General features: G+C 38.8%; 2 protein-coding genes across 8 annotated transcripts in view; one reads left to right on the top strand and one right to left on the bottom strand.

Annotated features, from left to right (window-relative positions):
- The window catches only part of Ance-3 (angiotensin-converting enzyme Ance-3), a 183,419-nt gene that overhangs the window by 104,916 nt on the left and 65,372 nt on the right, over positions 1-13,131 (top strand). The window lies entirely within an intron of this gene.
- LOC110840942 (uncharacterized) lies at positions 7,538-12,328 on the bottom strand. Its single transcript, XM_022086260.2, has 2 exons — positions 12,168-12,328; positions 7,538-9,212 (listed from the first exon to the last, which is right to left on the bottom strand). The coding sequence occupies exons 1-2, from the start codon at positions 12,177-12,179 to the stop codon at positions 8,091-8,093; spliced, it is 1,134 nt and encodes a 377-aa protein (XP_021941952.2). The 5' UTR covers positions 12,180-12,328; the 3' UTR covers positions 7,538-8,090.

Below are 13,131 nucleotides of genomic sequence, written 5' to 3'. Positions count from 1 at the left end.
CTCGTACAAAAAATCCACAAGAATTTATTTTGTATGTTAACATTTATAAACTTGGCACATAACAAAACTTGTGGGGGGGGGGGGATATCTAGCCAATTTAAAGTAAGAATATGTATAAATTTATATGTTCATGACGTGTCAGTAAATTGTATAACTATTATTTTCATGTTCTCGTGATCCTTGTATAGATGTAAAAATATGAAGGAAGGTAGACGAGGCGTAGATAACCACCTACAAGACCACATGATGTCATAACCTAGGACACCAGTTCAAAGCATCAGTTCTGTTTGTTGTCACAAATGGCCGTGGGAAAGTTAAGGTGGTGATGTTCGAAATACGAGCAGGAATTTCACGTGTCGTGTTTCCTTCGCTATTCATGCTTCATTTCTCTCCTTCACCCGTTCCACGATGCTCAATTGGCCTTCGTAGCAAGTCCTCAAGGCCACACAAGGCCATTAGCCTATTTCTACTAAAAGGATAATCTGATCATGAGATACCAGAGTTTGTAAAAACAATATGGAAGACGCATGCAACATAATTCTTACTCTAAATTGTTTATCTTGTTACAAAGAAGTAATACTCATTTTCGTTCAAAATATTTAATTTATATTACCAGCACATGCTCATAACTGATTATTTTTTCAGATACAAACATCGACTAAACCTGTTATTTATTAATATAACACGCACCACTGAATTCAGTTTGCGTATTTTGCTGCGCCATTGTTTTTCTTTTTACTTTGTTTGCACTGTAAGTCATCTGGTGTCACTTTCATGTACTTTCATTTAACCTGGGGTTCAAGCGGTAGGCACGTGACGTGTCACAGAAACTTCCGCTATCTGAAAAATAACCATTTTCTGAGTTCTTGGAGAATACAATTGCATTATATTCTGGTTAATTTTCGTGTTTCCAGTTTTGGCCGTTGGGCGGCGTTCAAGTTCTCACGATCACTTTGAGTAGCACTGTTCTAAAGCAAATCTGAAAAATAATAGTCATAAATCATCTCCGTGTTTCAGGCAAATTTGAATAGGAAATTCATCACAAAAAAGGATTTCGATTAAATACTTAATTAGCCTATCCAGTTTCATGCAGATATTTATTTCAGTAAGACTGCTTCACAACACTTCTCTCCTAACTGAATCATACGTTGTTTTGAAGTATATACGGTCCCATTCTAATCTGCATTCGTCAGAATTTTACGAATACAGAATTTTTATGTGTTATTGATTCATTACATTAAAATCCACACTGATGTTCCCAGTAGCTTTGCATACATATGGAGTTAGTTTTAAAGAGGAATATCGTATACAAAACTTTGCGTATATTTTATATTTATCCATAATTACTACTGTCGATTTTATGTCCGTCTTTTAAATACGTGCATTACAGATCCCATAGACCACTCTTGTCAATTCTTCTTTATTTAAAATACAATTAAATTAGCAAGTGAATATCAGAGCCTGGTCCTGCATGGATAAATTCTGCTGAAATTTAGTCAATGTCTTGCGATTGGCGTCTTTAAACTTTTCAACAGCTATCTCAACTTCAAACCCACTACGTCCGCGTACTAATGGCTCGGCTGTTTGTGTATTTATAGAGGTATGAATGTTCTTAAGCTTTTTGCTGTGTTCTGCCTGTATGAGCAATTAAGCAAATAGAGGCCTCATGTTTGGCCGATCCCCCACCAGGGAAGTCCTACTTAGAAGGATTTATAATCTGTGAAGACTTTACGCCCTAATACATTTACTGTAGGCCTATTCTGAAATCAGATTTGTCTAAATAAGATCGTAATTCTAGGGCAGACATGAGAACTGATTCGACGTTGCACTTCCCAAAACTTCATTTTCTATTGTACGTGCTGGTTGTAAACTTTATTAAGACCTAGGACCACATTTACCTGTTTTTAGACTAACAATGAAGACAATTTGTTGAAACTTCAGTCATTGAGGAATGATTCCTTCATTATCGCCATAATATCCACCTCCATTCCTTCAATCCTGACAGCCTTATCTTCATCCCTTTCATGCCCTTGGACGTAGGTCATTCTATACGTGCCTTGTAGAAACAACACACGTAAAATAGAACACTCTGCCATCTGGCGTCAGTACTGAGAACTTGGCCAATCATGCTTCTCGCAAAACAGATATAAAGTATCCTATTATGCGTAGGTTAACATAACCTAGTAGTTGATTCGTTAATCTATTGGCTATTCACATAACCTCAAAAACTTAATCTAGGCGGTGTTCATCCTTAAAGTCATCATGCTGTGTGGTGGTTTTAATCAAATAACGCAAGTCCGTCCACCCTGCTATTTTATTTAGTTTTGCCCATTCATTGGCTTATTTCACATGTTTCGATCCAATATGGACTATCTTCAGATAGATTTATGTTTAGGACGCTATTGACTGACAACTGTGTGAATATTAAATTACGTGAAACTAGTTGAGATGATTGAAATGTATTTACACTGAGAAATATTGTTGAAGTACTTTAATTTTAAACGGTTTCTGATCTGTGTCAATAAATTTTAATCGTTTGAAGTATTTTAATGTGATTCTAATATTCAAACAGTTCTGTCAATCAATAGTATTCTAGTATCCATCTTGGATCGAAACATGTTGTGGAATAAACAGTTGAGTGGACAAATTATTTGTGGAATTAGCTGTAACCATTCTTTGCACAGGATAGTACACATTTATTTATATATTTTCGTTTATTTAACGACACTTTTCAGTAGCTCAGACCATATAACTTCGAATACGATAATGATAGTGAATAATGAATTGGAAAGTATGTGTAAGAAAGCGGCCGTGGCTTAATTTAAATAACTCTCCCGGTATTTGCATGGAGGGACTGAGGTAAACCACGAAAAACACAAGTTAGGGTAGCCGGTCTCCGGACCGAGATTTGAACCCGTGATCTCCCGAATACGAAGTGGAGGATGGTACAGTAGTACACAAAATACTCGACAGAGCTCTAGACACAGGCTAAGAATCGATTAACAAAACCGGTTTTGATCGGCTAACTAGGAAGAATTTTCTGCGCTAGTAGAAACTAGCGGAACTTGCTTCGCGTAGGCAGGCGGCTTGTCTGACAGGTGAATAAAAGGAATGCAAACAGAACGAAAGACGAGAACCTTTAATGGCCAGTGACTTTGGAATTTAGAAATGGTCAGACTGTGAAGTTTCCATTTACAGGTGTGGGTCACAAAAGTAAAAGTTGACATATTGCTTGTTATGAACGCATATTATTGCACGAAGATGGCTGTCTTCCGTGGAAACCACGTATCATATATTATTATACTACATCAGAGTTACTGTTAATGCAGATATCACGCCACTGTGTGACATGTGGAGCATATAATGTTCTTCTTCAAACGTAAATAAGGTCTTAGCCAAATCTATAAACACGAATTATGTTTTCATTTAAATGAAAATCTGATTTACGCCGCTATTATTATTATTATTATTATTATTATTATTATTATTATTATTATTATTATTTAGTGTTCTGTCTGACGACAGGTCCATATGAACAGGATCCTTCCATCCTCTTCTCGGACTGGGACCTGTTCATATACGTTCTTGGCAGATGATCCAGAAGTGGTTTGCCATTGCCTTCTTCTGTGTGTGAATGGAGTAATTGTTGGGATGCCACGGAGAAACCGGGGAAGCCCCCGGAGGAAAACTCCGTGTTTCCTAGACCACGGCCTTGCCCAACACAAGTTATAAATTCGGGCACCGCCGGGAATCGAACCCGAGACCCCAGGATTACAAGGCCAACGTTCTAACCGCTAGACCACCGTGGCGGTCAGACGCCGCTATTAAAAGCTAAAAATGCGTTAAAATTTGGAAGATATTTATCCTTGATTATACAATAGTTTAGTCTTGGAATCATCATCTTATTACCGTCTTTAAAACACTCGACTATTACATTCACAGACCACTCATTGTTAATATACGACAGTCGTTAAATAAACTTCGGTAAATTAAAAAGAATAATTTTATTGCGTAAATCGAGTTTTGGCCTTCTGGATTGTGGCAACATGTCACGTAGGCAGTTACCGACATTTTAGAGCATCGTGCTGACTTTATATTCGGGGTAGAAGGTGGAGGATATCAGTTTCTCATAAATATTGATAATCACAAAACCGCAAGGTGTTGAAATTCGGAGAACCAAAATCAAAGCTTTCAAGCTCATGGAAATATCAGATCTCAAATGATAACGCAAGATGGAATCTCACGTAAGCTTAGTGACTTACCATTTCGCAAGGTTACTTTCTGATCTGATAGAATTTATGGTAGAGTTTTGTAATTAAACAAGGAAGTACATTGTATCGTTAAAAGGCAACGGAAAAACTTTGTAAGATGTAATCGGAATTCGTGTTATAAGTACGAGGTGCGATCGGAAAGTTTCAAGACTGTGTCAATAGAGGGCGAGCCGGATGTAGTACGAGCTTCTACCGCTAGGGGGTGCGGCCTACATTCATAGTGAATCAGTGTGCCAGCCGGCATCATCGAATTAGCATTTGTTTCTTAGTTACGGGCGTTTTGGTAGTGCATTACCCCGACCCTCCTGCGATTTCGGAATGGCGTGTGCATCAAATTTTGCCAAAGACTCGCCAAAACGGCTACGGAAACCTTTGAAATGCTAAAGCAAGCATTTGGGGAGTCCGAAATGGGTCGTGCACAAACTTTTGTGTGGCATTCACGTTTTAAAAATGGCCGAACCTCTGTCGATGATGACGAGCGTTCTGGACGACCATCTTCGAGCACAACGCCCGAAAATGTTACGAAGATTCGGCAGGCCATTCACGAAGATCGACGTCGTACCATCAACGACTTGTGCGACATTGTTGGGATAGGCTATGGGACCTGTCAGCTGATTCTAAAGGAAGAACTCCACATGCGACGCATCATGACAACGCGCCAGCGCACACCGCCCTCAAAGTTCGGCAGTTTTTGGCCTCAAACACCATGGCCGTCATCCCGCACCCTCCTTATTCGCCGTGTGACTTCTTCCTCTTCCCAAAGATGAAAATTCAGCTAAAGGGAAGGAGATTTGAGACGATAGAAGAGATTCAGGCAGAATCGCAGATGGTGTTTGACAGGCTGACAAAGAAAGATTTCCAGGGATGCTTCCAGGCTTGGCAGCGGCGCTGGGATCGTTGTGTTTACTCCCAGGGGAACTACTTCGAGGGTGATGGATGAATTTAATACCTGAGATAAGTGTACGGGTTTTTATAGGTGCAGTCTTTAAACTTTCCGATCGCACCTCGTATTGACAAGTATGTGCTACATTCTCGGACATAAATAATGTATTTATCTCATGATTATTCAATATTATCCTCAGTTTCCAGTTTCGTAAGACACTCAGCGACTGTGTGTTACGAATATCATGGATATTAAATATTTTCATAACAATTCGACTGAAGGGGCTATTGTTAATCTACATTGTCCACAGTAACTTACGTAAGACAAATGAGATGTGAACCACATTTTCTGAAGGATCGAAAAATAGTAGTGGGCTTTTTAATTACCTGTAAAATACAATTAATTTTATACGAACCTAAGCAAGTTTATTCCAAACATAAAATTATCGCCTTTATGTAGTACTAAAATGAATGTGGCGACACACACTCGATTAAAATTCATGAAAGATGGCTGCTTGATTTTTATCATACTGTTTATGGTTATTTTTTATTTATGCACGACTAGTCATATAATTATCTGTTTAGAATGTGCTGCCACCACTAGGTAGTTTTAGAAGTACCTCTAAAGGAGATGCTGGTACGAAAGGAAATCATAAAAAGGGATGAAATACGTTAAGAGTTGAAGATAAGGGAAAAAGGATAATTCCTTGTTTCGATTAAGTTAGATATGTAACAGTGACATTTGGAAACTTCTAAGGCTGGAGTTCTCAACCTTTTTAACTGGCGTACCACTAATTCTACACTAAATTTACTACTAATCAAATAAATCTCTTCTTATTACGCCGTCTTCTTGCAAAGGTTGGAGATACAAATGGCCAGCGTAATTTCGTCAGCCATTAAGATAATTCGGAAAAAATAGTACAGTAGAAGTTCAGGTTTATTTCTGTGCCGCAGTGCGGAAGACGTTTGGGCTGTTACAGCTGTACTTTCCGGTACTCAATACTACGCCGCTTCGGAGTCATTCTTCCACGACGTTGTTTGATTCTGGTGAAACTGCTGCCCTCCACCAGTGCTAGATTTTGGTCCGTCCCGAGTATTTAATTTCCTCGGTACCACCCATATCTGGGAGGCTTTCCCCGATCCGCCAGATGGAAGATCTAGCAAACCTCACACGGAAAATTTATTTATATTAATATTATCTTTTGATTTTCTTACCTAGTTCGCGTACAATTCAACATTGGTTGTATACCACCAATGGTACGCGTACCACAGGTTGAGAATGGCTGTTCTAAAGTTTTCGACAAAGAAAGCTTTCCATTTTTCGTGAAAAGTAGAAATTAAAATTTATATAATAAAATTTCCTTGGTTTCTTTGTTTCAAACTTTGTTAGCCCTCATTTTATATATATATATATATATATATATATATATAAGTTTTATAAAACAAAAGATGGCAGTACGATCTACCGTTGTGAACAAAGGGAAAAGCACGTTTTATTCGGGCTCTTGTACTATTTCTAATGAGCCTTCCGTTTGTATTAATGGAGGGAAATGTTTTAGTGCCAAACTACGTGACTAACTCCCTGGTAGCAGAACCTTCAGGGTCCAATACCAAAGCCCGCCACCGGACACGATTCTCAGCCAACTCCATTCATTTACCATCCTCACAGCCCACCTCTCTATGATCCGTCTTGATGTTATCCTCCCATCTCCTTCTTGGTCTTCCCAGCGGTAGTTTTCCAGAAGGATTCCCTACCAAAATTCTGTATGCAACCTTTGCCTCTCCCTATCCATGCGTGCTATATGTCTAGTCCATCGGATCTTCCTAGATTTCATTATCCTCACTATGATTAGTGATCTGTCCAATTCACGCAGCTCCTCGTTAAACAATATCTCTTTCACGTAAAGGAAGGAAATAGATTGTGGGTCTTTGAGGATAAAATGCTGAGAGAAAATATTATAATACTTTGAGGAATAATTTAAACTTATCTTAGAGAAATGAAATTCAAATGGCTCCGAATATAATCCAGTAGTTGGCCTTTCTTAACACGTAATTAAACATCGGAGGCTGATTTCATAATCAGATGAGCAACTGGTAGCTTCTTAAGGAAGACTATATACTCCATATTAATATGCTATCACGAATCTGAACTGATTATACAGAAGATTAAAGGCAGCGCCTTGTTTTTACATCAATTCCAGTTTTAAATTTCGTAATACGTGTGATTTGGATAACGTTTCTATCAATACAGAGCGTCGTTTGATGGAGGAGAAAGGATTTTGACAGAGAAATCTTTGAAGAGTAGTAACTGGAGCTTATTCTTACGAAACTGCGTTAATACCAAGGACAGCAGCAAAAGTTCAACCAGTCAATAAAATTAAAAATATATTTACATTACTTTATTGAAGCTCAGGTTGTACTTGGGCATTCATATAAAAAAATGTTAGTTTGTACATATTAAAACTTACATTCATTCATACTTATCACTCATGTTTCTTAAAATCCATTATAAAAAAATATTTTTTACACACGTCGTACAACAGTGATCTTCAGATACGTGACGGTGAGGAGTAATGGAGGAATTGTTCAGGCGTCGAATTTATAGTGTACTCTTAACCTTCCTTCAGCAAACAGAAATGCATCTTCCATAAAAAGAAATACGTTTTACAGCGAGAAAAAAATTTTCTACCTCGACGCATGTATGAAAGGAATGGCTTATTAATCATTATGAATTAATTATGAATTAATTATGACATGAATCTTGTTCACCCCCTATCAGTCTCACTCATCATGGTTTTGTTATTTTCACAGTAAATTCAGATACATGTAGAAATAATAACAATTACACAGCGTTACATTTTGAGGGGACAGGCAGTCAATTTGAAGAAATAGCTTTAATTTAATTTAGATATTAACACAAAAAAATTACTTTGGAAATCAGTAATATTCACCGTATTTACTCTTCAGCGGGTAAGCTAAGGGGTATGATACCGGATTTTCAATTGCGTAATGGACTGGTCTTTCAACAGGGATTTTAACGGGATATGGGACCGGCCTCTCGACTTCATAAGGGACAGGTTTATGTACTTCCACTGGGTATGGTTTAGGGACAGCCACGGGGTATGGTCGATCAATGGGTATCTTTACTGGGACTGGTACGGGCCTCTCGACAGGGTAAGGCACTGGTTTTGGAACTGGTACGGCGACTTCCTTGAACACGGTCACTGGGTATGGCTTTGGTACTGCTACTGGATAAGGACGATCAACTGGCACGTTAACTGGATAAGGGACTGGTTTGGCTACGGGGTAAGGGACAGGTCTCTCTACCGTCACTGGGTAAGGCTTGGGTACGTGAACTGGGTACGGGCGATCAACAGGTACCTTTACTTCCACTGGATAAGGCCTGTCAACTGGGACAGCTACTGGGACTTTGACATGAACAGGGTAGGGCTGAGGTACTGGAACCTTAACGTGGACTGCATATGGTTGTGGAACTGGCACAGTTTTCTCGACAAAAACTGGGTAAGGTTTTGGTACGTGCACCGGGTAGGGCTGTGGTACGGGAACTCTGACTTCTTTGGGTACCGGGACTGGTTTCTCTACATGGACAATCACGGGATATGGTCTGTCTACAGGGACCTTTACTGGGTATGGGACGTTCTTAATGACGGGGTAAGGTACGGGTTTATCAACTTGGACAGGGACTGGTACTGGTCTGTCAACTGGAACATTTACGGGATAAGGCACTGGCTTCTCAACAGGGACGTGTACCACCCTCTCTACCGGAACTTTGACCGGATACGGTTGAGGCACTGGGTAAGCAACGTGCTTCGTATGTACGTAGGGTTCTAGAAGAAGACCGTGTCCGGACCCGGAGCCGTAACCATAACCAGCGCCGACTGGAAGTAGTCCATGGTTGAAGCCGCCTGTCGCGAGGGCGCCAAATTCTCCAAAGCCACTTAGACCATAGCCGTAACCCAGGTCAAACAGTCCGCGTTTATCCTTGATGGATAACCCGGATGCTGACACAGCCGAGAGGATGGTGAAGCCGACGAAGATCTGAAACGAACAACAAACCAAGTCACACGAAAGATACGAATTTCTCTATCAACGATTGTCAAGGAGCAGCGAGTACTCGAACCAAATCGATTTTTCTCTACTCGCTTCATATTTCATAACCTGAGGATCACAAACGAGTTTCATTTGCTTTAGTTCTTAACATGTGAGATTTCAGGTTATCATAGCGGTGAGTATGAAGATGGTTGTCTTCTGGGTTGTTGTGAGGTCTAGTCTGGTAGAAGTTTACCTATGTTTCAGAGGTTCTTGCTGCCTTCATAATCAGGGTGATGATCGCTTTCAGGCAACAAATACCTCTGAAACGTCGGTAAGTTTCTAACATAACACGGCGCAACAATACAGAATACAGTAAACTTTGTATCATACGTAGTAAATGTGTTATTTACATCAAATTCATAAGACCACATTTCTTAATTATATATCCATAAAGTTTGGGTTCTTTTTAAGTTTCGTTCTTGTGCATCCGAAGTAGTCTAACAAGGCAAAGCTTGCCGAATATCAAAATAGCAGCACGTAATACATGCATCCTTGCAAATAGTCAAGTTCCACTTCAAGAGATATCCTACATTTCCCAGGAGTACTATTACTTATGGTTCCAATTTACATAACTATTCATGTACTGTTCCCAGTTTTATCATCAGTTTAGGTAACTGGTTTATTGTTTATCAAATCTAAAATTTCTTGACGATGGTGAAGAGTCAATTGAATAGGAGATAGGGATTAGCTCTATCTAGTGGGCCCAACTGTGTAGGAACCTGAAGACGTAGATAGAGTCCCATCTCCGAAACGTCGTTTTACGTTTTATATTTACTAGACGATGGATAATATCCAAGAAACTTTTTATTCAATTGGTTTATTGTTATTCACTATTAAAACAATATCATACACATTTCTCGCCAGTCTCGATATGACGTTTATATCTTGCACAAGAAGTATAAGAGGTCCCTTAAATATAAAATAACAATATCGTAATTAGTTTTTTTACTGTAAAATATATAGTAAAAGTTTTATTATTTTTGAAGAAAAAAAAATTACTTTGCTACAAACATTGTTTCAGACATTTATGTTCACGAGCATTCATTTTATATACTAGAATTAATAAACATTTTACTCAATATCAAACACAAAGGCCTTCTTTTCATTGAATGTGGATCTGAGTACAAACCAATTTGCTAAAAGGGCATACTTATGGTTTCTACAGCATTTCGAATTCATAATGGGTGCATACGACTATATGAACCTAGAATTAACTGAAGAAAATGACTGTTGCCATGAACCAGTAGCTGTTACGAGTGGTTGGAAGACTTAAATGTTCAGAGAAACGAAATAGCTTTCCCTGTACCGATATGTAAACAGACCTTGACCAAGCACACCGTGGTTAGTGTTTCGTAGGTTACTCGGCGAGCTTGTATCAACTTCAGAGGTTATGAATGACGAGCTGGGAGAGATATGGAAGGAGGCGGCCTTGCATCATTTACTATACTATCCCAGAGTTCGAAATAGACTGAAAAATAAACGTCGATTGCCCTGAGGATGGAGGTAGCAAAGACCTCTGAAACGTTGGTGTACTTCTACGACACTACACGTCTCTATAACCCAGAAGAGAGCCATCTTCGTTTTGAAATATGACACTTTTACGTTCATCCACCATGAATTTTATACGGATTACCTAAGTCAAATGTCTCCTGCTTATTATGGGAACGTCTCGATTTGAAATGTAGACCGGGAGATGGGCTGTCTTCAATGACCGTGGTTATCCTTAATTCCGTTAGAAATGTTGCGATAATGTTCTAATATTGACCAGAGTTATTTCTTCCAGCACTTTTCCCGATCGTTAATTAAAATTCGGTATACATTTTTTCGTTCGACCCAATGTAAATTAGATAATTGTTAAATGAACTTTCAATAAAGTCTGTCAACAGTCACTGAATCTCCATGAGTAAAGTGTGAAAAAATTAGACGTAAAGGATTTTAAATTCAAAATTAAATGCTACAGTAGAATATATTATTGATTTGCGAACTCACTGAAAGTTATAGGCTATTGATTTCTATTGATTACTTGAATGTCCGGACTTGCATCCAGATCGAAGTCTGGACGGTGATCATATTCGCAAAACCCAGAAACCTTAATGGCTTTTGAGTCTTGGAAAACGAAGTCACAACTTGAAACGGCCGAATTTAAGATTCTAAATGTATTGTATTTTTTTTAAAATAATGTCTACTTATCCAGCCTATATATAAGTTTGGGCTTAGATCAAATGTAAGGCTTTTTGTAGGAGAGATTTCGCCCTTTGTGAATTATCGGAGCCAGCAGTCGGGGTCTGCTCGTGAGTTCTTTAACATCTAGCCTACATCCCGCTGTTATAATCAGTTTGTTTTATCAGGTACATAATATAAGTTGTAAATAAATAACCAACAAGTTTCGAAATTCAGCCATATCGAGATCATCCTAATTTAAATCGACATACATATTTAATTAATGAACTCAGTTTTTGTTCTTGATAATATTCAGAAATTTCTTGAGATATAATCATGGTGTCAATAATCTATCAGTTTCTGGTTATTATTTTATAAACGCCTACGAGGATATACCCATTAAACACGTGATTCAAATTATAATTGTCATCGTCCTATGCTGATTTCACTTCGGGGCTGAGACCATAACGGTAGGCCTAATTTAAAAATTGTATCTTATATGAAAAATCAACAATACAAAAATCCGAAAGATACATGTGATTTTAATTCTTGCCGAAGGGTAAGAGAATATAAATAAACTTAGGCAAAAACTGCAGTTTCTGTAGTTAATCCAGTTTTCGTTTATTTTTAATTATAGTTTAATCACTCCGTATGCTCCACTCCACTCTGTATCACACGCACAGAAAATATCACTTATTTTTCGATGTAATTTATGATATTTTACATTTGCCAGCCACTTACCGTTTTTATCATTTTCTTGAGTCTGGATTGAAATCTAACTACCAGCCGTCCGATGACTGGGGGAGACTGAATATCGAAACCACCCAACTTCTGTTATATACTCTTGGACAATTTTGTAGTGGGGCGCCTGTCATCTTAACTTTCGCTTACAACGAGACTTCGAAGTTCTGTTGAGACAGACATGTATAAAACAAGGCGTTATTTTGAAAGGGAGTTCTTCGTTAGCTCATACGCGCACCTCCTTTCCCCTTCTATTTCCCCCCCACCCCTTTAGACGAATCACTGTTACTGACCTCCCCCCCTCCTTCCCGTGCTCCATTACACACTTCCATCCGTTTGAAAGTCATGCAATGTCCACCTAAACGAGAAAGTTTTTCCCCCACCATACAGTAATAATTAATGAGGGTTGGTATCTTTTATTATTCCTCTTGCTTACCGTTGTATCTTTAACCGAACTACTGCCTTCGTCTGAACACCATTGTTTGGTTTGTGTCGTAATATTATCAGATGGTTCCCCACTGCAATGTTACTAAGCAGGAAGTTCGCGTTGCTGAAGAGGTGTGGAACCGGAACAAACCAGCTAGGCTACGCTGTAGCTGCAGGCAAATCAACTTCGTCTTCTGTAACCCGTTATACTGTTGCTATTCGTCCTTCAGAATCAAGAAAGTGAACACAAGATCAACAGTGATACTAGGTTGCGCAGAAGACTGACAATCGACTGTGCGCCAGTAAAACTCTGCCTCGAGTATCGAGCGATAGTCTTCGAGTATCGAGCGATAGACTTCGATACTCGCTACTAGCCGATATATTTTGCGCTTGGTAGGCAGGGATACTGTATCATGCAGTTTTATTTGAACGTTATTTATGAATTGTGGTATATTTGGAATAACATCATATGTTCTTTAGCGTTTACTCGATCTCCACAGTTCTCAGCAATTGTTCCACAAAAGCTGTGTGGTATCAG

The sequence above is a fragment of the Zootermopsis nevadensis genome, unplaced genomic scaffold (genome assembly GCF_977971745.1).
Source record: "Zootermopsis nevadensis isolate Lab colony 2312 unplaced genomic scaffold, Znev_1.0 Znev_ptg000001l, whole genome shotgun sequence".
Classification (NCBI taxonomy): domain Eukaryota; kingdom Metazoa; phylum Arthropoda; class Insecta; order Blattodea; family Termopsidae; genus Zootermopsis; species Zootermopsis nevadensis.
Note: the sequence above shows the minus strand (reverse complement) of the source record. Positions and strands in the feature narration are given on the sequence as shown.